Source organism: Sus scrofa, chromosome 1 (assembly GCF_054392235.1).
Source record: "Sus scrofa isolate SSC_HxYL_T2T_F1_AM1 chromosome 1, Sscrofa_HxYL_maternal_Yorkshire_Landrace_v2.0, whole genome shotgun sequence".
Classification (NCBI taxonomy): domain Eukaryota; kingdom Metazoa; phylum Chordata; class Mammalia; order Artiodactyla; family Suidae; genus Sus; species Sus scrofa.
This window is the reverse complement of record NC_139383.1, coordinates 277,291,067-277,314,436: the sequence shown is the minus strand read 5'-3', so window position 1 is coordinate 277,314,436 and position 23,370 is coordinate 277,291,067. Positions and strand designations below refer to the sequence as shown.

General features: G+C 39.1%; 1 protein-coding gene across 9 annotated transcripts in view; it reads right to left on the bottom strand.

The window, feature by feature from the left end:
- RABGAP1 (RAB GTPase activating protein 1) overlaps positions 1 to 20,001 on the bottom strand; it is a 172,758-nt gene extending 152,757 nt beyond the window's left edge. For 5 of the 9 annotated variants that reach the window (XR_014827157.1, XR_014827159.1, XR_014827158.1 and 2 more), the window contains exons 1-2: positions 19,928 to 20,001; positions 4,245 to 4,444 (exon numbers count right to left, since the gene is read on the bottom strand). Coding sequence is in view for 2 of the 9 variants with exons in the window: in XM_021074563.2 (XP_020930222.1) it covers positions 4,245 to 4,394 (150 nt within the window). In the remaining 7 variants the exon portion in view is untranslated. Of the gene's footprint in view, positions 1 to 4,244; positions 4,445 to 12,131; positions 12,220 to 19,664 lie in introns of those variants that run through there. The other 4 variants (XM_084995871.1, XM_084995893.1, XM_084995876.1 and 1 more) reach the window with 3 other exon arrangements.
- Positions 20,002 to 23,370: the final 3,369 nt, after the last annotated feature.

Genomic DNA, 23,370 nt, shown 5'->3' with positions numbered 1-23,370 from the left:
ACCCACCGAGTGAAGCCAGGGATTGAATCTGCATCCTCAAAGACAACATCAGGCTCCTAACCCGCTGAGCCACAATGGGAATTCCTAAATCCCCTTTTATTGTATTGTTGTCTACTTTTCCTTTAAGATCTTTCGGTTTTTGCTTACATATCTAGGTATTCCAATATTACATGCAATTGTATTTACAACTGTTATATCCTCTTGATCTACTGACCCATTTATGATTATATAATGACCTTTGTCTCTTCTTCTTAAATGTTTTGACTTCAAGTCTATTTCTGTCTGATACAAGTTTAGATACCATTTCCATTTATCAAGAATCACAGAATATCTAAGTGGGCCTGAGATTATTTACTATACTTCCCAGTATCTTCTGGTTCTTTTGTGCCTTGCTTTCTGCTAAGACAAAGATTTACATGCTTGTTTTGAAATGGTCTCTTTTGGTTTCCCTTTGCATGGAACAGCTTTTCACCTTTTCACAATGACACATGGATGAGTTTGTGTCCTTAAAACTGAAATGCGTCTCTTATATGCAGCATACAGAGTTCCTCTATTTTTAAATACATTCTGACACTATGACATCAACTGGAAAATTTAATTCATTTGCATTTAAAATAATTATTGATTAGATAAAAATTTATGTTACTAGTTGTTTTCTGGTTGTTTTATAGTTCCTTTGTTCCTTTCTTCCATCTTACTGCCTTCCCTTAAGAGCTGATGATTTTCTATAGTGGTAAACTTTGATTCTCTTTTTATCTTTTATGTATCTAGTCTAAGTTCCCACTTTGTGGTTACCATGAGGTTTACATAAAACACCTCAGAGATCTAAGGGTGTATTTTACACTGGTAACAACCTAACTTCAATCACACACAAAACACTACCTTTTACCTTCCCAAACATTTTGTTTTTGATGTCACCCCTTTTTATGTAATGTATAACACATTATAACACATCTAATATTACAGTATTACAGTATTATACTGATTTTGACCATATACTTACCTTTTTGAGTGTGTTTTATTTTTTCATGTTTCCATGTTACTAATTAGTGTTCTTTCATTTCTGATTGAAGAACTCTTTTCAGCATTTTGCTTAAGATCTAGTGATGATCAATTCTTTCAGCTTTCATTTGGGAATTACAGGTATCCCCCACTTTCCAAATGTTTGCATTATACCACTTTTCTTTTAGAAAGTCCTACATTAGCACCTGTATCTGTTAACTGAATCTAGTGAACTTTTGTGGTCATAGAGAATATCCTGAGAAAACTACTCCTATCCCAGGATAACTGTGGCAAATTCAAATCACTCCAGAGGAGCAACATCGGAGGTTAACACCATGGGAATTAGGGAAGTAGAATTTACTAAAATAAGTGAACTAAACCAACAAGCAAGCATAAAAAAGTCCCAGAGTGGGGAGACCAGTACTGAGAACTGGAACAACCTATTACCTGAAATATCATATTTCCAACACAAAATTGTGAGACATGCTAAGAAATAAGAAAATATTACCCATACATCCTTTTTTAAAATGGGAACACATACTGCTTGTGAGACTGACATGTTGGATTTAATATGAAAACTTTGCAAGTAGCCATTATTAACATGTTCAGTGAACTAAAAGAAATCATGTGTAAAGAAATAAAGTATGATAACAGTGTCACATCAAATAGAAAGTATCATTAGGGAGATAGAAATTACAAAAAAAAAAAAAAAGGACCAAATGGAAATTCTGAAGTGGAAAAGCACAATAATTGAAATGAGAAATTCACTAGAGGGGCTCAACAACAAACTTCAACTGGCAAGAGAAAGAATTAATGGAAAGAATTATCATCAAAATGGCAGTACAGGAGTTTTCTACCATCCTACTCTCAAAGAAGACCAGTTTAGACACTAATGGATGAGAGTGCCTTCAGGAAGTGCAGGAGCAGAGAAGTTCCAGCAAATTGGTGGAACAAAACTATCCAAGATTGGACTCAATGAAGACATGAAAGGAACAGTTTCATCTGTGTCACCCTGCCCCCAAGGTGCCAGCAGATACTTACTCAGCCATGATTTCTCCCATGAGGGAAAGTCAGAGTGCGTGATTGAGCACTCAACTTTCCCAGCTTTGTGGTACACCACCACAAAGGCCCATTTCTTTGTCACTCCATCTAAAACCAATCAAACTGAAGCTGTCACTCTATCTAAAACCAATCAAACTGAAGCTACTTGGAAGAGAGCACTCTAGAGGTCAACATCTGAAATTGTTCCAACCATAAGTGGTCTCCTCCCAGCAAGCCTACAGTTAAACCTCTATGTTCAATCCACCAATCTCTTCCCAATTACCTTTCAGCACAACCTCTGCTGTCTTTGAGAGTACCCTTAGCCTTGAACTTCTCTACGGTCCATGGTAAATAAAGTCTGTAACTCTGGGAAGAGATTAGTAGCTTTTTTATGGCACACTTCTCACTGCAGGCAAAATCTGAGCTATAGCTATGAGGCTGGGAGTGTGGACAATGCCATTACTTCTGAGTGACGACCCATCTTTGAAGATGTGTATTTGGTGGGCATGGCAGGTAGTATAGTCATTTCTGGTATTCTTGGCTTGCCTCCACGAATGTGGAAGCACTACCCTACGTGCCAAAGCCACAGTAAGGACAGTCAGGCTCTCAGTATTCTCAGCAGCGCTGTGCCCAAAGCAGAGCCTTCATCACAGAAGGGCTGGGGGAAAAAAAAGGGGGGCGGGGAGCCCCTACCACTCAGTCACACTTGGCCAGCAAAAAGCAGATGGAGAGAAGCAGGATGAGAAATGCTCTCATCATGCTCTTTTCTGGAAGACAGCCCTCCAAGTGGGAGTCCTGGGGACAGGGTAGCAGACAGTCCTACCTTCTTGACTGTACCAACCTGGAGTGGAGTTACCATCTTGCTCAGCTGGGAGAGGGGAGGGGAAAACCAAGTCTTAGACCAAATATGACAGAGTCTTTACCAGATTTTAGTACATTTCTTAGAATACATGTTTCTTCAATTGCTATCTGTCCTTTTGCCAAAGATTTCATTTTTAAAAAGTTGTTACCAATTTTGCTGGGAAGTTGGTTCACAAAGTTCACATCATCCATGGTGGAAGTCTCTCTCAGCCAGAACATTTAAAAATGTAAATCGGATTATGATCTCATTCAAAACTCTCCAAAAATCCTCTTCATTTTTATAATGAAGTCCAAATTCCTACTAAGCACTACAAAATTCTACATCATCCAGTTTTTACTCATCACTGGATCTCATACTTTATACCACTTGTCATTTACTTCACTCACTCTGCTCTCATTTCTATCCTAAAAAGGGTGGTCCCCCTCAGTTTTTTTATTTTCTATTCTCTGTGGAAAGCTCTCTCTTCAGATTTCTCCATGGACAAGTTCCTCCTGATTTCATTCAGATCTCTGCTAAAATGTCACTTCAAGACATTCTCTACAGCAGTATTTGCCATTCACTCTTTTTTCTTCAAAGCATCTAAATTTACTTAATATACTCATTTTCTCATTTGCCTAAGAGTCTGTTTCCCCCAAAACATTAAAAGCTCTAGGAGGGCAGAGGGGCTTGCCTGTCTTATTCACTACTGTATCTCCCTCCAGTATTTAGAACAGTACTTGGCACAAAGTTAATACTCAATAAACACTTGTTGAAAAAATATATATAAACAAGAATCAAAATATTTTTAAAGCCACTTACATTTTAAGTGACATTAACAGATAATGTTTTTAATTTATATCCATAAAGAGCAGAACAGTAACAGAGTATGGGGAAAGAAGTAACAGCCATCTATTTTACTGAGAAAATATAAACAAATAGAAGTAGTCAAAAGCCAGGAATTTTAAGTTCTGTTTTAATAATTCTAAAACCTATTCGTCTAAAAAGCATTGCTGACCTGCCACTGTCTTTACACTACATACACCAGGCCCAAAACAATCAATCACCTCTAACTCAATGGAAAATTGAAAACAATACTAAAATAACAAATATTTATGCCATGATCACTGGTTTTTACAGTTAGGGAATTAGAAGATTTAGAAACTAATCAAATTGAAAATCCTTAATCAGATATAAATGTGTCACACTTATTAATAATAAATAAAAGTCTTAGCATTAAAAAAAGAAAGGATATTATTTCTATGTCCTCACTTCCACTCCATACATTCTTAAGAAGGCCAAATTCTGCAGTGGGCTTATTAGGAAGGTTAAACAAAAGAAACTTAGGTTTATATAGTTTTACCTTGAGTCCCGTTTTCTCATCATCACTTCCATTATTTGTAGATGGTGTCTCATCTCCTTGCCTGGAAACCAAGACAAAATCTTCACTATTAAGAGTAGACACAGAGTCTGAGGAGACACTGATTTTTCCAACAGAAGCCTTGTCATCCATGACTCAAGAATGAAGCTCAACTCATGAATGATTAAATATTTTAAAAATGCCTGAAAAACAAAAACCATAAAGATACTCATATAGAATGTCTGCCAGATATTCAATTATGCTCTAATTTTTACAAAATACATATGGAAAAACTTAAAAAAAAAACCCTCCAAAATATTTTTCAAAGACTTTCACTACTTACAGTTTATGCTTCTGATTCCAGATAATAAGAAACTTGATGCAGTTCAGGGACAACATAGTTCAGATTTCAAAAACAAAAAACAAAAACATATTTCCTTGTGAATAACACTGCCTACCTACACTGATTTCTTTGGCCTATGTTTTAACTCTGTTCTTTTTAGAGAAAAATTATGGACTGCTGAACTTGTTTTCTATCCTTTAATTTGTAAAGCTGTACACGGAAATGAAATTCAAAGTCTTTAGGACAATAACTAAGATTTTTCTAACACTGCTGATGCTTATACTAAGGTTTTGTTTTGGTCTTTTCTGGGGCCACATCCACGGCATATGGAGGTTCCCAGGCTAGGGGTCTAATAGGAGCTGTAGCCACCAGCCTACGCCAGAGCCACAGCAACACGCAATCTGAGCCACGTCTGCAACCTACACTACAGCTCACGGCAATGCCAGATCCTTAACCTGCTAAGCAAGGCCAGGGATTGAACCCTCAACCTCATGGTTCCTAGTCTGATTCGTTAACCACTGTGCCACTATGGGAACTCCTTATACTAAGTTTTAAGGAACAAAATTTCATATCAACATTCAGGAAAAATAAATTCAAGGCAAGCATAAATTCTAGAGCAGGGAAATACCTTACACAGCAAGAAATCAGAAGTCTATTAAAAACTCAATATTCCCATCCCAGTTTCTTAGAACTAAATATGAACATTACTAATAAAAGTTTCATGCCAAAAATTTCCAGCAAGAAGTATAAAAATGTGTCACTTATGAAAAGCCATTCAATTATCTATTGACTCATGGAATAAAACTCAAATTCATCTACCACTTAAAAACCCGGTCCTGCATATTTCATGGCAATGTTCCCATTTCATTGTCAAAATAGCAACAGAACAATACAGCATTATACTCAGGGAGCTTAACCAATAAACAAAAGTTGCTCTAGCTGTATGCTCATCTTGTACCTCAAAAAGGTAAAGGTTCTGAGAATCACTGCTAAATATCACCAATTAAGAAGTCCTGATTTATACTTTGGATTTTCAATTGAATGTGTGTTTGTTTATTTCTTTCTTTTTTTTTGTCTTTTTGCCTTTTCTAAGGCCGCTCCCTCGGCATATGGAGGTTCCCAGGCTAGGGGTCTAATCAAAGCTGTAGCTGCCGGCCTACACCACAGCCACAACAACGCGGGATCCGAGCCGCATCTGCAACCTACATCACAGCTCACAGCAACGCCAGATCCTTAACCCCACTGAGCAAGGCCAGGGATCGAACCTGAGCACTCATGGTTCCTAGTTGAATTCGTTAACCACTGAGCCACAACAGGAACTCCTGTGTATTTTTTTCTTTTTTGCTGCACCCATGGCATGTGGAAGTTCCCAGGCCAGGGATCGAACCAGTGCCACAGCCGCAACCTGAGCCACAGCAGTGACAATGCCAGATCTTTAACCTTCTGAGCCACACGAGAAGTCCTAATTGAACATATATTTATTGACCTTTTGCAATAGGCCAAGCACTATTTTTCTTCAAAGGCTAACATCTAGATAAATACCTGGCAGCAAGAATTACACAAACCCTGAATATTATAGTTGGAAGAAAACTTAAAAATTATCTATATTATTAAACAGATAAGGAAATGACGACCCCAAGAGATCTAGGGTCATTTAACCAGGTATAACTAAAGCTTAAACCCTGGACTTCTTGCTGCTTTCTATGTACATTAATTTCCTTGCTTAAAGGCTCTACATTTTATAGAACTAAATCTAAATACACAGTGTGTAGTGTGTAGCATTCAAAGATGCTTCCAATGTACTATTGAAAAAAAAGTTTTAAATGTGGTTTTGCTTCATCCATGCAATGAATACTTACCAAGTATCTAATGTATAAAGAACAGAATACACTCAACAAGAGGAATTAGATTCTTGCTCAAAATTAGTTTATAGTTTAGTAGAGAACAGAAACAAACAGGTTAATAGGTGCTGGCTTAGGGTAAAGACAACTATGGAAACACGTTAGGAGAGTTAAGAAATGTATTAGAGGAGGCATTGTCTTTGCTGAGAATATATACTTTATGTAAGTACCGTGCTTACTGACTGTGCCATTGGAAGTCCAGAGGATACATATTTTAAAACCTTCAGGTATTTGTCCTCGTAGGATCCTCTTCCTAAAGTGGTTCCCTTGCTTCTGTACTCAGTCAACTCCAATTAATTGTTCACGGTCTAATCTCCTTTTCAAGTAGCTTGCCCATTTTCTCCGCAGAGCCAAATGCATTGCTTGCCTTGTTTCTGTTCCCAAATCATTTTACATTTTTTTTACAGTACCTGTTAGGTTGTGTTATAATTTGATGTTGAATGCTAATATGTCTATTTCACAGATTTGGAAATTGAGGCTTAGAGAGATGGTATAACTTGTTCAAGGTAATGGTTGTAATTTAACTGGTTAGAAGCAAAGCCAAACTTGAACCCACATACCTATGATTCCAGAAGCTAAGCTCTTTCCATTCGATTAGGACGCTTTTCCAATGCCACAAATGTGGGCTTTGTTCCCAAAACACTAAGTATCGTGTAAAAGAGTCTCTCTTTCAAAACTTGTACTTTAAGGTTTTCATGCTTAATTAGTCTTTTTCCATCTTTTAAAAAGTGACTAATAGTATGATAACAGAGGGCCTGGGAAAGTTCTCTAAAGCTATGATCTCAAAGACACTGACAACTTTCTACAATATTCTAGACTCAAAATAATGTACTTCGGAATTTACATTATAGAACTGAGAAGATCTGGCAGGCTCAAAGTTCAACCTATTTTCTTTGAGAGGGTGATAGGAAAGTACACTATATAAGATACTTTACTGTTTGCTTTGGCACCTGAAAGTAACAGAATCACCCAGTGGGAATGAGATTTCTCAAAACACTAAGCATTACAGGAAAAGTTATACAATAAGACTTTCCTTCTCTGGCCTCCATGAGCAGAAATGAAGAGAGAGTCCATGAGTTCTAAGGGCTCTGGGTAAGACCACCCCTTCTCTGGCCTCCACAATGAAGAGATGCCCCAAACTTGATGCACTCCTGGCAAAATCTAGAGTATTCACAACCTCTTTCCTGAGACCATAAGAATAATTTTGTTTTCAATCCCTACTTACATCAGTTACCAAAACAAGCCTCCTACTCTAACGGTCAATAAAGTATCAACCTCCTCCCCCAAACACTCTGCACCTCCACCCCTCTTCCTATCTTTCTGCATACCACCTATCACATTTTTTACACATTTCACAATTTAATCATTTGTTTTAAAAGTATTGTGTAAGCATGAGAGCAGGGATTTTTATCTGTTACACTGGTTGCTGTATCCTTAACAAGTGAAACAATGCCTTAGCACCTAGTAAGTACTCAACTATTTGCTAAAGAAATACAATAAATGACAAAGATGGGAAAGAGCAAAAGCCACCCAATGAAAAGTCAAGAGCATCTTTTATAGACTGACAGTAAGAACAGACATCATATTTGTGACAGTAAAGCACACACAGAGTTAAAAAACCCAAGTTAGTATACTGCTTCTACTACTGAATAGTAGCGCGAGCTTGGTCACACTAAGCCTCAGTTTCCATAAATGAAAATGGTGTACTATCTAGCTCACAGAAACATTATAAAAATCAAGGGACAGATACAAGTATATCCAGGAGCTGAAGCACTGTCAAGAGCCTTGATCATGGCCAGTTTTCCCTTTCCCTCTCTTCATTAACTGGAGAGTGAAACTAACCTCCAATTTTAAAAGAATTAACAAGTATTAACTGATTTTGGTAAATCAATTTAGGAAACACAGTATTAGTCCAAAAACACATAACTTTCCTTATTTCATATTCTAATTTATTTATACCTAAATATATGCAAAAGAATACTTTGTATCCTTGTGTAATACTTCACAGATTACTAAAATGTACTTTTTTTTTTGGTCTTTCTATGGCCGCTCCTGCGGCATATGGAGGTTCCCAGGCTAGGGGTCCAATTGGAGCTGCAGCCACCAACCGGCCTACGCCAGAGCCACAGCAACACCAGATCCAAGCCATATCTGCAATCTACACCACAGCTCACAGTAACGCCGGATCCCCAACCCACTCAGCAAGGCCAGGGACTGAACCTGCATCCTCATGGTTCCTAGTTGGATTTGTTAACCAGTGAACCACGACGGGAACTCCCAAAATGTACATATTCTTTACCTTTTTTTATCATCCTAAAAATTCTGTAAGATATACAAGAATGATGACTTTTTTCCCATTTTAAATAATATATGTACGAACACCCTAGTAATTGATAGGCACTCACAGTTTGTCTCCTTCTTTTATATAAGTGATGAGCCTAGACCCTTGTATGTCCAGTTACCAACAGGGCCAGGTTGGTGAGGGCCAGTTCAGGAGGTTTCATCCTACCTCTTTTAATAAGTCAAGACACTTAAAATAATAAGTAATTTTGTTTAATTATGCAACCTTCTACATAAAGCCCAAAACTTCAGTTATGTTATATTCTGTTCTATGCCATAAGTGACAGTTTTATGCTCAACTATACACTTCTGCAAAGATCATGGTAAATAAGGTACCTCAACCTTGCTGATTGAAGATTCGTTTTCATTCTCAATCTCCTCTTAAAACTACAGACCCAGCTCATGGAGAGTGAAATGGAAAAGAACTAGTCATGAGGAAGCCTCTATTGATAGTCCTTCAAAAGCAGTCAGCTCCTGTATAATCAGTGTTTACTTTTTAAAAACTTTATAACTTCTTTTTGGGGAACAGAGTACCATCAGATATTTGTATTGTTTCTAACATTCAGAGCAGTAACATAAACAATAAACCTGCAGTGGCATGGATTTGCAATCAGTAGAGGCAAATATCACCTCCCAATAAGCAACCTACTCAACTAGATAAAAGAGGTGGTATTTGTAATTGAACTCGACGTGCCTGAGACAAAATGTGCTAGTTCCCAGCCATTAGACCAGCACTCTAATTCATTTTTCTATTTCCTTGGTTTTCCTAAAACTATTTCTTCCTGAAGGAGTAGTATTAACTACTCCACTTCAATGGGACTCCCCATTCTCACTGAGCAGTCTCTCTCAAAATCAGGCTCCCCTAATGCTCACCAATCCTCACTGAACCTCCTCTTTTAAAACTGAATTCACACCTTGTCTGTGTGATCCTGGGTACTCTATTTAACACTCTCTGAGAATCTGTTCTGAAAGGGGGAAAACATGTAAACAAATAAAAATGAACAAAACAAAGAGTTCCCTGGGGTCTAGTGGTTAGGATTTGGCACAACCCTTGTGGCGCAGGTTCAACCCCTGTGGCCCAGGTTCAACTGCTGGTGTGGGAACTGAGATCCCACTTCAAGCCACTCTATGCTGTGACCAAAACAAAACAAAAACCACGCCCCCCCCCACCAAAAAAAACCAACAGAACAAAATTTAAAAACCCAAACAATTCTTTTCCGTTTACTTTTTCCAGCTGATACAAATGAAAATGCTGTTCAACTCCTTATTGTGAAACTCTTATCTTTCTGCTTCCATTTGTCTACCTCTGGCTACTTTTTCTCAGCTGTCTTTTAGGTTCTCTTTCCTCTGCCCACTCTTTAATTCATCCTTTCCTTTTTCTTTCTCTACACTTTTCCCTAGCTATCTTAATACCTCATGTGGTAACTTTTTTTTTGTATCCTGATGATACTGTAGCCCTTGCTTTCCTCCCTAATTTCATATGGGCATTTGTGGGTTTTGCTTTTGTTTCCCTATTTAGTATTGACTGTTTGATATGTCTCAGGCACTAGGTATTATGGTGAGGAAAGTACACTTTACCCTTGACAGGTTTAGAGTAGCAGAGAAAATGGACAAGTAAACAACCACAATACTGCATAGTGTTTGGTATAACAGAGGTATGCAAATGCTGTTATGAGAATACATAGGCAGAATCTGCATGTGTCCCAGGCCCATCTCAAAATCCACTCTACATGTCCAAAGCAGACCTACATCTTCAGTCATATTCTTCCTCCTAGAGTTTCCCTATTCTGGTTAATAATTGCTGATCCAAGAAGGAAATGTCAAAAATAATTCTTGACTCCTTGGGACACTAATGGATTTCAGTTCCAAAACATGCCCCCAATCTATTCCTTCTTTGTCATCCATGTCACTGATCTGGAAGTACGCCATTCTTTTCCAACTTAGCTACAACATTAAGTCTCCTTTTATAGGCTCTCTATAGTCATTATCAAAGCCTCAATGTTAACGTCCAAAATTCAAATCTGATCATATATCCCACCCCTTACTTTGACTGCTCCTGACTGAAAACGAATAAAATCCAAACTCCTTATACCATAAGTTCTTCAAAATCTGGAGACAAGTTATCATTCTAGTCTTATCTCCTTCTTTCTCCCCCATCAGGAATCTTGTGATACAATCAAATATTCTTTTTTTTTGGGGGGGGGTCCTTTTAGGGCTGAACCTGCGGCATATGGAAGTTCCCAGGCTAGGGGTCGAATCAGAGCTATAGCTGCTGGCCTACACCACAGCCAAAGCAACAGCAGATCCGAGCCGCGTCTGCAACCTACACCACAGTGGGATTGTTAACCCACTGAGCAAAGCCAGGGCTCGAACCTGCGTCCTCATGGATACCAGTCAGATTCACTTCTGCTGAGCCACACTGAAACTCCCAATCAAATATTCAAAATTTCCCTTTCCCTTCTATAATATTCCTTATTTCCCTCTAGGGTTCCTAAAGGCTTTTGCTTGCTCTGTAATTTTATCACAGAATTACAACATTTATCACACAGTAAGATGTTATACCTCTTTTCTCCTACACTATATTGATCATCAAGTCCAGAAACCATTACTTTTATAAATCACCATGGTAAATACTGGTAATACAATGAGCACACACAGTCCCTTTTAACTAATTACATGTGGACAAGGACCTTCGGGTTTATTCCTATCGTCTTCATATCCTTACTTACTGGCAGGGCTCAATAAATGTGATTGGTTGAATACCCTTTCATCAGGGTTTAGGTTATAGGGTCTACCTCATGTGAGATGAACAAATGACAAATATATACTATGTGACAGGGAATGTGGATGTGAATGATGCCTGGAATGAAGACACTCAAAAAGAACTACTCTTGAGTATGCCTGACTGACTCTTCAAGTTCCCAACTGTCAAAACCAAAATTTATCTTGGATTCCCTCTGAACCAAAATACTCTTACCACGTCCCTCTCAATCCCCATCATTTTTGTTGCTTAACGAATAAACAAATGAGTACAGCTTTAGGGGATCTTAAGGAGAGTGCTTTAAATCATCTTGTCAAGTCTAGGAAAGAACAATACTTACTAGTTCCTAGGTAGCAATTACGTGCCCAACACAGTACTAAGAAGCTTTACATGCATTATTACTAATCTTTACACTAACTTTGCCAGATAGGTATTAACTACATATGATAGACAAAGTGAGGCTTAGAATGGCTCAGTAACTTGCTTAAGTTCACAGAGACAATTGTACACCTTGATCCAAACTCAGGTAGCTGAGTGCCTCTGACCTTTTCTGGAATGCATCTCCCCTCCTTGGTGTTCCTATCACCATCTCCTCCAATCTGTACTCCAAGTTGCTCCCAGCTGTACCCTCCTAAAACACAGACAAAATCACTCTCTGTTCAGAAAAAGACAAGTCAGGAGGTAGCAAGAGAGTCAAGTCTCAAAGTTGCTATAGCAAGCCAATTTCTGTGGGTCTGCAGCCCTTTAAACAAGTATAAAGAAGGTTTCTAAAATCATACTGTATTAATCTCAGCTTTTTTCTTTTTTCCTAGCTTTGCAGTTTCCCTGAATTGGTTTTCACTGACCTTTTCGCAGCCTATCCCAGGGAAGGGTGGGACAAATCTAACAAAACTTAGTGGAAAAATCATTCTGTCTTTATAAAAATAAATTCCTTTCCACCACTACTAATTGCTAAACAAAAGATGTGTCTTTGTTTAAGTCTCACTTTGGATTTGGGGCTGTTTCTTTGAATTATTTTAGTGAGGTAAGAGAACCATATTAATTTAAGCCTTCTGAATAATTTCATCTTAGCTTTACTTTAAACACCAAAAAGAAAGTAAAATTTAATCACCTTGGGCCAACAGCAACTAAAAGCAAGGAAAACCAGCTTATTTAAAAGTCATTTTTAGGCCAATTTTAACCTATAAATGCCTGTGACAATTTACTTATTTAAACTATGAAGTAACTCTCAGAGTTACCATCATGGCGCAGTGGTTAATGAATCCGACTAGGAACCATGAGGTTGCGGGTTCAGTCCCTGCCCTTGCTCAGTGGGTTAATGATCCAGCGTCACTGTGAGCTATGGTGTAGGTTGCAGACACAGCTCAGATCCCAAGTTGCTGTGGCTCTGGCTTAGGCCAGTGGCTACAGCTCCAATTAGACCCCTAGCCTGGGAACCTTCACATGCCGCAGGAGCGGCCCTAGAAAAGACAAAAATAAATAAATAATAAGTAAACTATGAAGTAACTCTCTTAGTTCAATTCCAGGTGAACTATGAAAGATACCTTAATTACAGGAAAATAATAATTTGTAAGACAAAAGCTTTTTAGTTTTTAAAAAGATTTTGAAACTTTTCATCTTTAAAAATTAAATTTTAATCTTTAAATATACATAAACTTTACTATTTTAGCCCTTTTGTTGCTGTTGTTGGCCTTGCCCTTGGCATGTGGAAGTTCTCAGGCCAGGACTCAAACCAAGCCACAGCAGTGATAACACTGAGTCAGTAACCACTAGGCTACCAGGGAACTCCCACTTTTAAGTGTACAGTTCTGTGGCGGTAGGTACATTCACGTTGTTGTGCAACCATCACTACTACCTATTTCCAGAACTTTTTCATCTTCCCCTACTGAAACTCTGTACCTATAAAATTCTAACTATTTCCCCAGGCAACCAACATTCTACTTTCTGTCTCTACGAATCTGACTACTTTGGTACCTCATGTAAGCAGTGGTATCATACGGTATTTGTCCTTTCATGGCTGGCTTATTTCACTTAGCATAATGTCTTTCAAGTTCATCTATGTTGTAGCATGTGTTAGAATTTCCTCTCTTTTTAAAGCCAATGCCATTCCATGGTATGTATATATCACATTTTGTTTATCCATGTAAGTTTTTAAAACCTAATTGTAGGGAGTTGTCTTCTGGCACAGTGGGCTAAGGATTTGGCATTGCCACCACAGTGGCTCAGATAGCTGCTGTGCCTCAGGTATGGCCAAAAAATAAAAAATCCCAAAACCCCTAATTTTAACTTTATAGGATCCTTAGAATAAAACTCATAAAATCGAAACAGAAAAGTGTCTAAATACAACAGCCAATGTTTTCAGAGTTATTTCTCACTTTCTCCTGACTTAATCAAGCTTTATTAAGACTTTTTTTTTTTTTTTTGGTCTTTTTGTCTTTTTTTTTTGTTGTTGTTGTTGCTATTTCTTGGGCCGCTCCCGCGGCATATGGAGGTTCCCAGGCTAGGGGTTGAATCGGAGCTGTAGCCACCGGCCTACGCCAGAGCCACAGCAACGCGGGATCCGAGCCGCGTCTGCAACTTACACCACAGCTCACGGCAACGCCAGATCGTTAACCCACTGAGCAAGGGCAGGGATCGAACCCGCAACCTCATGGTTCCTAGTCGGATTCGTTAACCACTGCACCACGACGGGAACTCCTATTAAGACTTTTTAAAGTTAACAGTCTGGAATTACATACATTAAGAAAAAAAAAAAAAACCCAACTAGGACTTAACTTGGACAATACTGTAGTTTCAGTTTTCTCATACATAAATGAGAAGACCAAACACTTTCTACTCTTCTGTGAATTAGAGTATCCAGGAAAGGGAGTTGGGGACAGGAATGCCAGGTGCTTCGCAATCCTAGTCCATGACATAAGCATAAGTCTTATTACAAATGAATAAGACTCAGAATCATTAAGCATCTTGCCTTCAGTCATATATTAAGTTCAAAACTCAGGAGAGCTATATCTTTTTGATTCCAACATTCACACTCTCCCATCTATATCTTTTTTTTTTTTTTTAAGGGCCACACCTGTGGCATTCGGAAGTTTCCAGGATAGGGATGGAACTGGAGCTGCAGCTGCCGGCCTACACCACACCCAGGGCAACATGGGATCCAAGCCACATCTGTGACCTACACCACAGCTTGCAGCATCACCAGATCCTTAACCCAATGAATGACATCTGGGCTGGAACCCACATCCTCACAGATACTAGCTGGATTCTTAACCTGCTGAGACACAACAGGAACTCCTCTCCCCTCTATATCTTGATAATTTTAACAAAAGAGACAAAAAGTGAGTAAGTGGTGATGAAATACACATAAAACAATTCATTTAACTGTGTTGATTATATGAGTGCAATACTGTTGACAACTGGAAAAAAAAAAAACAAAAACCATATTAAGTGGTTTCCCCATGTTCCTATGGCTATTTTAGGAAAGAGCACTTTAGTTTTTTCCAGAACTCTAGGTATGCTGGCTTTAAGCCACTTCAACACCATATCTCTGCAACTAAATATTTATTTGGATGCCATTGCCACAACAGAAACCCACCTCTGGGAACACAGGGAGTGTTAGCTTAATGTTAATGTACTACTCACTCACAAGGTCCGAATGTATTTCTAACTTCAGTAGTATACTTTTTGTTGGTTTTTTTTTTTTTTTTTTTTTTTTTTTAATGGCTGCACCTGCAGCATATAGAAGTTCCTGGGCCAGGGACTGAATCCAAGCTGCAGTTGCAACCTATGTTGCAGTTGCAGTAACACCAGATCCTTTAACCCACTGTGCTGGGCCAGGGATTAAACCTGCACCTCTGAAGTGACTCAAGCCACTGCAGTCGGATTCCTAACCTACTGTGCCACTGTGGGAACTCTGAGTGGTATACTTTTTTTTTTTTTTTGGTCTTTTTAGGGCCGCACCCACGGCATATGGAGGTTCCTAGACTACGGGTCCAATTGGAGCTGCAGCCACCCACCTTACACCACAGCAACGAGGGATCTCAGCTGCTTCTATGACCTACACCACACCTCATGGCAATGCCAGATCCTTGACCCACTGAGAAAGACCAGGGATTGAACCCACATCCTCATGGATGCTAGTTGGGTTCATCAACCTCTGAGCCACGACGGGAACCCCCCTGAGTAGTATACATTTTTAAGAAAAGTACCCTTGTGTTTTTTTCTAGAATGGATTTCTAAAGCATAAAATAATTTATACTAGTGTTTTATAAATACAAAAACATGAATATTTTAAAGCAATGCAGGATTTTATTTTCCTCATTTTAGGAAGTTAGTCAATACAGTTCCCTTCTCATCCACAGTGGAGAAAACGATCTATTCCACTTAGAATATCAACCTGTCTGTACTTACATCTGAAATGTGAATTTAATGCCAAGCAAATCATCTGAAAGATGACCAAAACCTGATATTAATGCAGTAAATATGGTTTCTCTTTTCCTTTTTTTTTTTTGGCGGCATGTAGAAGTTCCAGGACCAGGGATCAAATCTGTGCCATGGCAGCAACCTGAACCACTGCAGTGACAATGCTGGATCCTTAACCTGAAGTGCCACAAGGTAACTCCTCTTTCCTTTTTCTTTTCTTTTGTTTTGCTTTTTAGGGACACCCCTATGGTATACAGAAGTTCCAGGCTAGGGATTGAATCTGAGCTGCATCTGCGACCTACACCACAGCTCACAGCAACGCTGGATCCTAACAAGTCCACTTGGCAAGGTCAGGGATTGAACCCCTAACCTCAGTGGTTCGTAATCCACTGAACCACAACAGGAACTCTTTCCCATTTTTTATCTAAGATATTAACTTTTAAGGTTAGACAGAAATCAGATTTTTCTTTAATTCACAGAGAATTCAACAAGTAACTCAACAAAGATATAACCATTTCTTTTTTTCAGGTATAACAGAGGTCTATTCATAGGAAACTGTATACATCACAGCAAAAGAGATTTACATGACATGTTTCTACTCTCACCTTGCCAGAATCTGTTTATCAGCATACTTCAAGGGCATAAGAGAGTTTATTACCTCTACAGTAAAAGTATTAAAATCATTAACTCATGGCTTCTCCCAGAAGTATTACAGAAATGCCCAGCATTTAATCCAATTTAGCCTTGAATGCTATCTAACTACCCAAGATGATAATTAAAATATGTTCCCAAGGAAAGATTCTGTGTATCAACTGCTTTTCCTGACACAAGGACCACTCTCAGAAAATGGAAAACAAGATGATAAACACATGCTGTTGGTTATAATTACTAAAGTGGATAAATAAAAGAAAAATAAAAAAGTCAAATCTTTGTTAAGCTTTAAGAGTTAATAACATTTTGTTAAAGTTACCACAGAAACTAATTTGCTAATGTACCTTAAGAGATGTCACATTTTATTTTGGAGAAAAATGTATTGCCACAAAGATTAATGGATGCCATGAGTTGTGATTTATTACATAAAAGCTGATGCAATCTTAACCGGTAATATGTAACAACTATACATGCATTAACTCTTAGAAAAGTGCAAACCTCCAAATTTGGCAGCACAGTCATACAATTAAGAAGATATACATCTCATCTTTTAGAGCCAAAGTAATATATACTATTTAATGTCAAGCATGAACTTAAAAATAAGTTTAAGGCTTTATTTTTACTATTTTGTGATCCACAGCAAAAGAGACCTGGGAGGAAAGTCAGGCCTTACAAAACTCTATTAGTTCTGATGATTATCTCAAAGTACTATGGTTAATTTGACAAAAGGGAAACTAACAGGTTAAATTCTATAAACTAAAGTGTTCATGACTTGCAAAATGCCATATTTGGTCAGAGAGTCTTTGCACATGACAAGAAACAAGGCGGCTTAAGGGTCAACAAGAGTGGTTCTAAGTTTAAGGGTCTATCCAGCATTGTTTTGACTCACAAGTTTTCCAAAGAATAAGGATCTCAGGATCAACACAAAACTGGAGTTGCAGGGGCAGACCAGGTAATCATTTTATGCAAAAAAGAAACAGCTGTTAAAACTATGTTTTATTATGTACATCCACAGACAGCTAAGTCCTTAGCCTTGGATTTTCTCGCTTTAGAATCTAACTATGGAAAACCAACAAAACAATACAAAGCACCCAAATGTCACGCTAAACTCTGCTTGGGTTAATTTAGCACTGTGTTAACATTTGAGTTCTATCTCCAAAAAAGATTAATAAGAGTTTTATACTCATTTATTTCATATGCTTGAAAAGTGTAATATCTGATTATATGAAAAACTACAAAGACAATACTCAAGCTGTATTATGTTAGAACCTCAGCACATCAGTATCTATAAAGACAACAGTTACAACGATTTAAGCTAATTATTTTCTGAAGCCTGTACTCAAAGGTAACTTGTTAAAACAATCAAAGTGAAATTGTGAGACCTTCAAAATAGGCTTCATCTGAGCTAGGAAACACTTCAGCTGGCAACATGCTCAATAAAAGACAATGACTTCTTTAGAAGAACCTGGGCTGTAAAGTCTAGCTGGAAATATACTCATAGAAAATGACTTCTTAAAACAATCTGGGGTGTAAAGTTGAGATGTTTATAGGAAATCATGTCCCCTCATGTAGATAATGTACATAGTACACTTCTTTCAATAGGCAGTAGAAAAAATAGGAAACAGGTGCCTACACTTTTACACAGTCCCACTAAACTACCTTTTAATCCAGATTAAGCACCTGTAAAGTGCTAATACAACATTATGCCAAAAAATGCCGAAATGCATACAGTTGGCAGGTTACTTACCCAAACATACACCTTAATAACAATGACCTGACTTAACTGTAAACTGAGTTATAAAACTAAAATAAAAAGAAAGTGTACGACATAGCAATCGTTCGATTTTAATTACAAATTTGAGTTGATAATCTGTATTAAAACTATATGTGAATCTTAAATGTTACCAATAAATACAAGCCAATCATGGATTCAAATTTTATTTATGCAAATTGAGGTCTACAAAAGAAGATCATAACGAACACCCGATTCATTTTCAGTTTTTATAAATAAACTCGATTTAAAAGCTTTAAATACATATTAAAACACCACCCTATACACGCTAGAATTAAGACCAAGAGGTCCTTCATTAGGAAAAACAAAACGTATGTGCACTCCCTTGGCACTTAAGTTTTTCAACTTTTCAGACTTCAATTTTATGTGACCAACTCAGTTCAAGTTACTCTCCATTGCTTTTTTTCCTTCCTAAATAAACAAAGCAGCTGGAAACAGACACACACAACTTACTACTCCAGTCACATGTACGTGAATACAGGTGTTTATTGAATGAAAATATCAAGTGAATTGAGAAACCCTGCCCCCGACAGTTTTTCTTTCACTGACAGCAAACAACAAAAGTTCCCAAATTCAAGTTGGAACATGATTTTAAACTAACGGAGCACTTGTAGCGTGAGCACTAATAACATGATCACTTAACACGGTCGGCTAGGACAGTTGTTTTCAAGAAAAAGGAATCCTCGAGTAACCGTAAGTATGGTGATGTCTGTAAAAGCAGGTGCAGACAATAACAGCGTGAGAGCAAGAACACCAAAGTACTACCAGGCAATGGACAGCGAACTCCTGGAAATCTGTAGTTAATCACCCCCAGGCTCAACACTTAAAACCCGGAAAAGTGTTGGGAATCAAAACTCAGAAATGAGGTATTGTGGGCAGATACTTGAAGTATCTGGGGAGATGGGATACCAGGGACACTTCCATTGCAGGTGCAGAAAACAAGACAGCAAGGCCAACACGAGAAGGCAGACCGACATTAGAATAAAGCAAGTCTTTCAAATTAGGCGCAGCCCAGGAAGCTAGTCTGAGGCCGAAGCCAGCCCAAGTCACAGATACAGGCCCAGCGGGCAACGGGGAGAAACTGAGGCGGAGGGAGCAGCCGAATTCCCAAACAGGACCTGTCCCAAAACACGAAAGTCAACAGACAAACCGGCTTTGCTGGGGGGGCGAGAGGCATGGCCACAAGTGCAGGACGGGGAAGACAGACACCCACCCAGACAGGGGGAACCGGTTTGGGCAGGGGCTCCGGAGCGTTGTCGCTTGCGCATGCGTCCTCCCCCCTACACCAGGGCTCCCCCTCCCCCCAATCACGGCTGCTCTCAGAACCCGGTTCGTCGAGGGAGCTGAGCGCAGTCTCGCCTGCCCTGCCCCTCGGGATGAGAACACAGCTTGGCTCCCCGCAAGGGCTGTCGGAGGACACCCCCGGGCTTAGGGGATGGGAGGGTGGGAGGAGGAGGAGGGGAAACGCGGCCCTACCCGACCCGCCGTCTCCTCCTCCGCCGCCCGCCGTTCGCCGTCCCGGAGGCTCCGCCGCCTGGGCCTCCCCAGCCGCCCTGCCCCCGCCCTCCCCGCCCCCTACTCACGTGAGAGCGGCTCCTTCCGCCCTCCGCCCCGCCTCCTGCTCTGTTTCATAGGTCTGCTGCAAAACCGTGTGGCCCAATTGGCCCAACAGCGGGCGGCGGGGGCGTACTTCCTTTCCTCGAAGCCCCACCTGGACTTTTAGCCCGCCTCTAGAGACTGCGCCTGCGCGGAGTTTGCACTCTACGAGCTGGACTCAGGTGGGAGGTGGACTCTGCCATGTTCTTGCGCTTGGACCGGCGGGGGTTCTTTCTACATCACCGATTGGAAGCAGGACTGGCAAGGGGAACAGGCTGGGTAGCGTCTGTTGCGTCTGAGAGGGTGTACAACCCCCAAACGACTGGTGCTGGGGCAAGGAATATCCTACTCACCTTTAACGTTTAAGTGCTGTTTCAAAGTGGCCCTTAATGATACTTAATTCACCTGGCCTTTATTGACCGCGCAAAAACGTGCCAAGGATTGTGATGGGTCCTTTTATAGATCGCTTGGGTTTATCACAAACATTACGAATGACGATTTTTGTCATTTTTAGAGTCCAGCTTAAGTAACAAAACTTGTGACTTTCAACTCGGGAGGGCTACTGGCTACGACAGCTGCTTGAGATATGAGACATAAAAAAAGAACAGAAATGAACAAGGTTGGAATTCCCGTGGCGGCTCAGCGGAAAGAATCTGCAATCTGAGTAGTATCCATTAGGATGCAGGTCAGTCCCTGGCCTCGCTCAGTGGGTTAAGGATTTAGCTTTTCGGTGAGCTGTGGTATAGGTTGCAGACAGGGCTTAGATCTGGTGTGGCTGTAGCTGTGGCTGTGGCAAAGGCTGGCAGCTGTAGCTCTCATTCGACCCCTAGCTTGGGAACCTTCAAATGCCACGGGTGAGGCCCTAAAAAGAAAAAAGGAAAAAAAAAAAAGGAACAAGGCTGTTTCAGGGTGGTACTCAAAGATGGGGCTGGGATTTTATTTAAAATCATTAAAGGAGTTCCTTGTGGCTCATGGGGGTTAGGAATCCTGCGTGGTCACTGCTGTGGCATGGGTTCAGCCCCTATCATGGGAACTTCCACATGCCCTGGGCTGCCAAAAAAACAAAACCATTCAAAAGAGATATACAGAGCAAGGGCAATAGAATGAAGTTTAAAGTGCCTGATAAGAATAAATTTACAACGTAGTTGGAAACAAAAGTAAGGAATAAAGGTGCTAATTAAGTCTTGACAATTTATGAAATTATTCCTCAGCCTCTCCTTCACTCTTCTTTCTTTATTCAAAGCATATGCTCTTTTCCTGGTAAATGAGTCATCTGCACCATTTTCCTGTGGCTATTGCATCCACATCAACCAGAAAAAAATCAAAAAGAGCTGTGCTCTGTTGCATCCTCTTTGTGACTTCTCTATTATAATTAGATTTGGCTGCATTCCCACAGGAAGAGTTTTCTTCCTTTTCTCCTTGTGTGTTACATAACAAAAAATACACACCCATTTTAAAGTATTTAAATAACAGATATAACATTAGGAAGAAAGTAAAATCCCCTGAAATCCTGACACTCTGAAAAAAACACTTTTAATGGTTTGGTGACCACACAGTTATGTATTTGTTGATTCATGTGTGTACCCCAAATATATATGTATATCGTAACATAAATTTTTAAAATAAAATTTTATTACAAAACCAGTGCAGTATGACCTGGAGAAAAATGGAAAATAGGGACAACCTAAAATTTAAAAATGTTAATAAAATATCACATTCCCACTACAAACGTTAATGCTTTCATATCCTTCTTTGAGTGTCTACATATTTGTTTTTCAAAATGAGACCACACGGTTTAACAATCTTCTTTATTCAGTTAACAATATCTACATTACCATTTCACTAAATTTTCCTCTGATACCTAAGTATAATCAAATTTTATGTTGAGAGAAATATATTTTTTTAAAGCTAGTTTTCCCAAATCACCATCCAATCCAGGTTCACACATCTGGCTCTGGTTCTGTTGTCTCTTAAGTGTTTTTTCTTTTTATCTTTTTCCTTTACTTTTTCTTTCTTTTTTTTTTTTTTTTTTTTTTGCTTTTTAGGGCCAAACTTGCAGCTTATAGAGGTTCCCAAGCTTGGGGTTGAATCAGAGCTACAGCTGCTGGCCTACACCACAGCCACAGCAACACCATGTCCAAGCTGTGTCTGCAACCTACAACACAGCTCATGGCAATGCCAGATCCTTAACCCACTTAGTGAGGCCAGGGATCGAACCTGCATCCTCATGGATACCAGTTGGATTTGTTTCCACTGTGTCACACAGAAACTCATCTTAAGTATTTTTTCAATATATGACTTAAAAAAAATTTAAAGATACTGGCTTATTGAAGAAATCAGTCCAGCTAAGGTGAAAATTTCCCCCTTTGAATCTGAATGGTTGCTCCCTCAAGAAGTTATTGAGATTGTTCCTTTAGGCTTTATATTTCCTAGAAACTGGAATTTATATCTCAAATTCCATAGATTGATGTGGTAAGCTGGAGCCAGACTGGGAAGGTTCCTGAATATTAAAATAAGTAAAATGAAGTTCAGCCCATAGACACAGGTTCTAAGAAGAGTGTCAATATCAGATTTGGGTTTTTAAAAAAGTTCATTCTGGTAGGAGTAGAGAAGGCAAAACAAGGAGCAAATAGAACACTTTGGAGGCTGCCTAAGATCAGAAAGGCTTGAACTAGGGCAGAAGGGGGGGGGGAAGGAACAGGTTTTGAAAGAAATATCTTCAAGTTTGTTGACTCTTCACCCTGATAAAGTCTGATTTTGAACCCCTCTAAGTGAATTTTTATCTACTTTTCAACTTTAGAATTTTCTTTTAGTTTCTTTTTATAATTACTATTTCTTTAATGATATTCTCATTTTTAATACATTATTTCCCAGACTTAATCTGTTTTGCTTTAGCTCAATGAACAACTTAAAGACAGTTATTTTAAACTTTGTCTAAATACCATATGATATCACTTATATGTGGAATAGAAAATATGACACAAATGAACTTATTTACAAAACAGAAGCAGACTCACAAGACATAGAAAGCAAACTTATAAGGTTACCAAAGTGGAAAGGGGTTGCTATTTTTTTGATTGTTGAAGGGTGTCTCTGTGTTGGGACTCAGTATCAACCTGAGGTGAAACCTTGAGGTCTTCCCAGATCTCTTCTGAGCCTGCATCTTTTTCCGGTGATACATGGTGGCTTTCTAATTTCTCTAAATGCTTGGTTTTGAATGTCCTAATCCTTAAACATCTGACTCCCAAATGGAGTAAAGGGGGAAACCTAAACAAACAAAACAGGTGTTATTCTTTTAAATCCCCTGGAAACCAGTTCAGTTG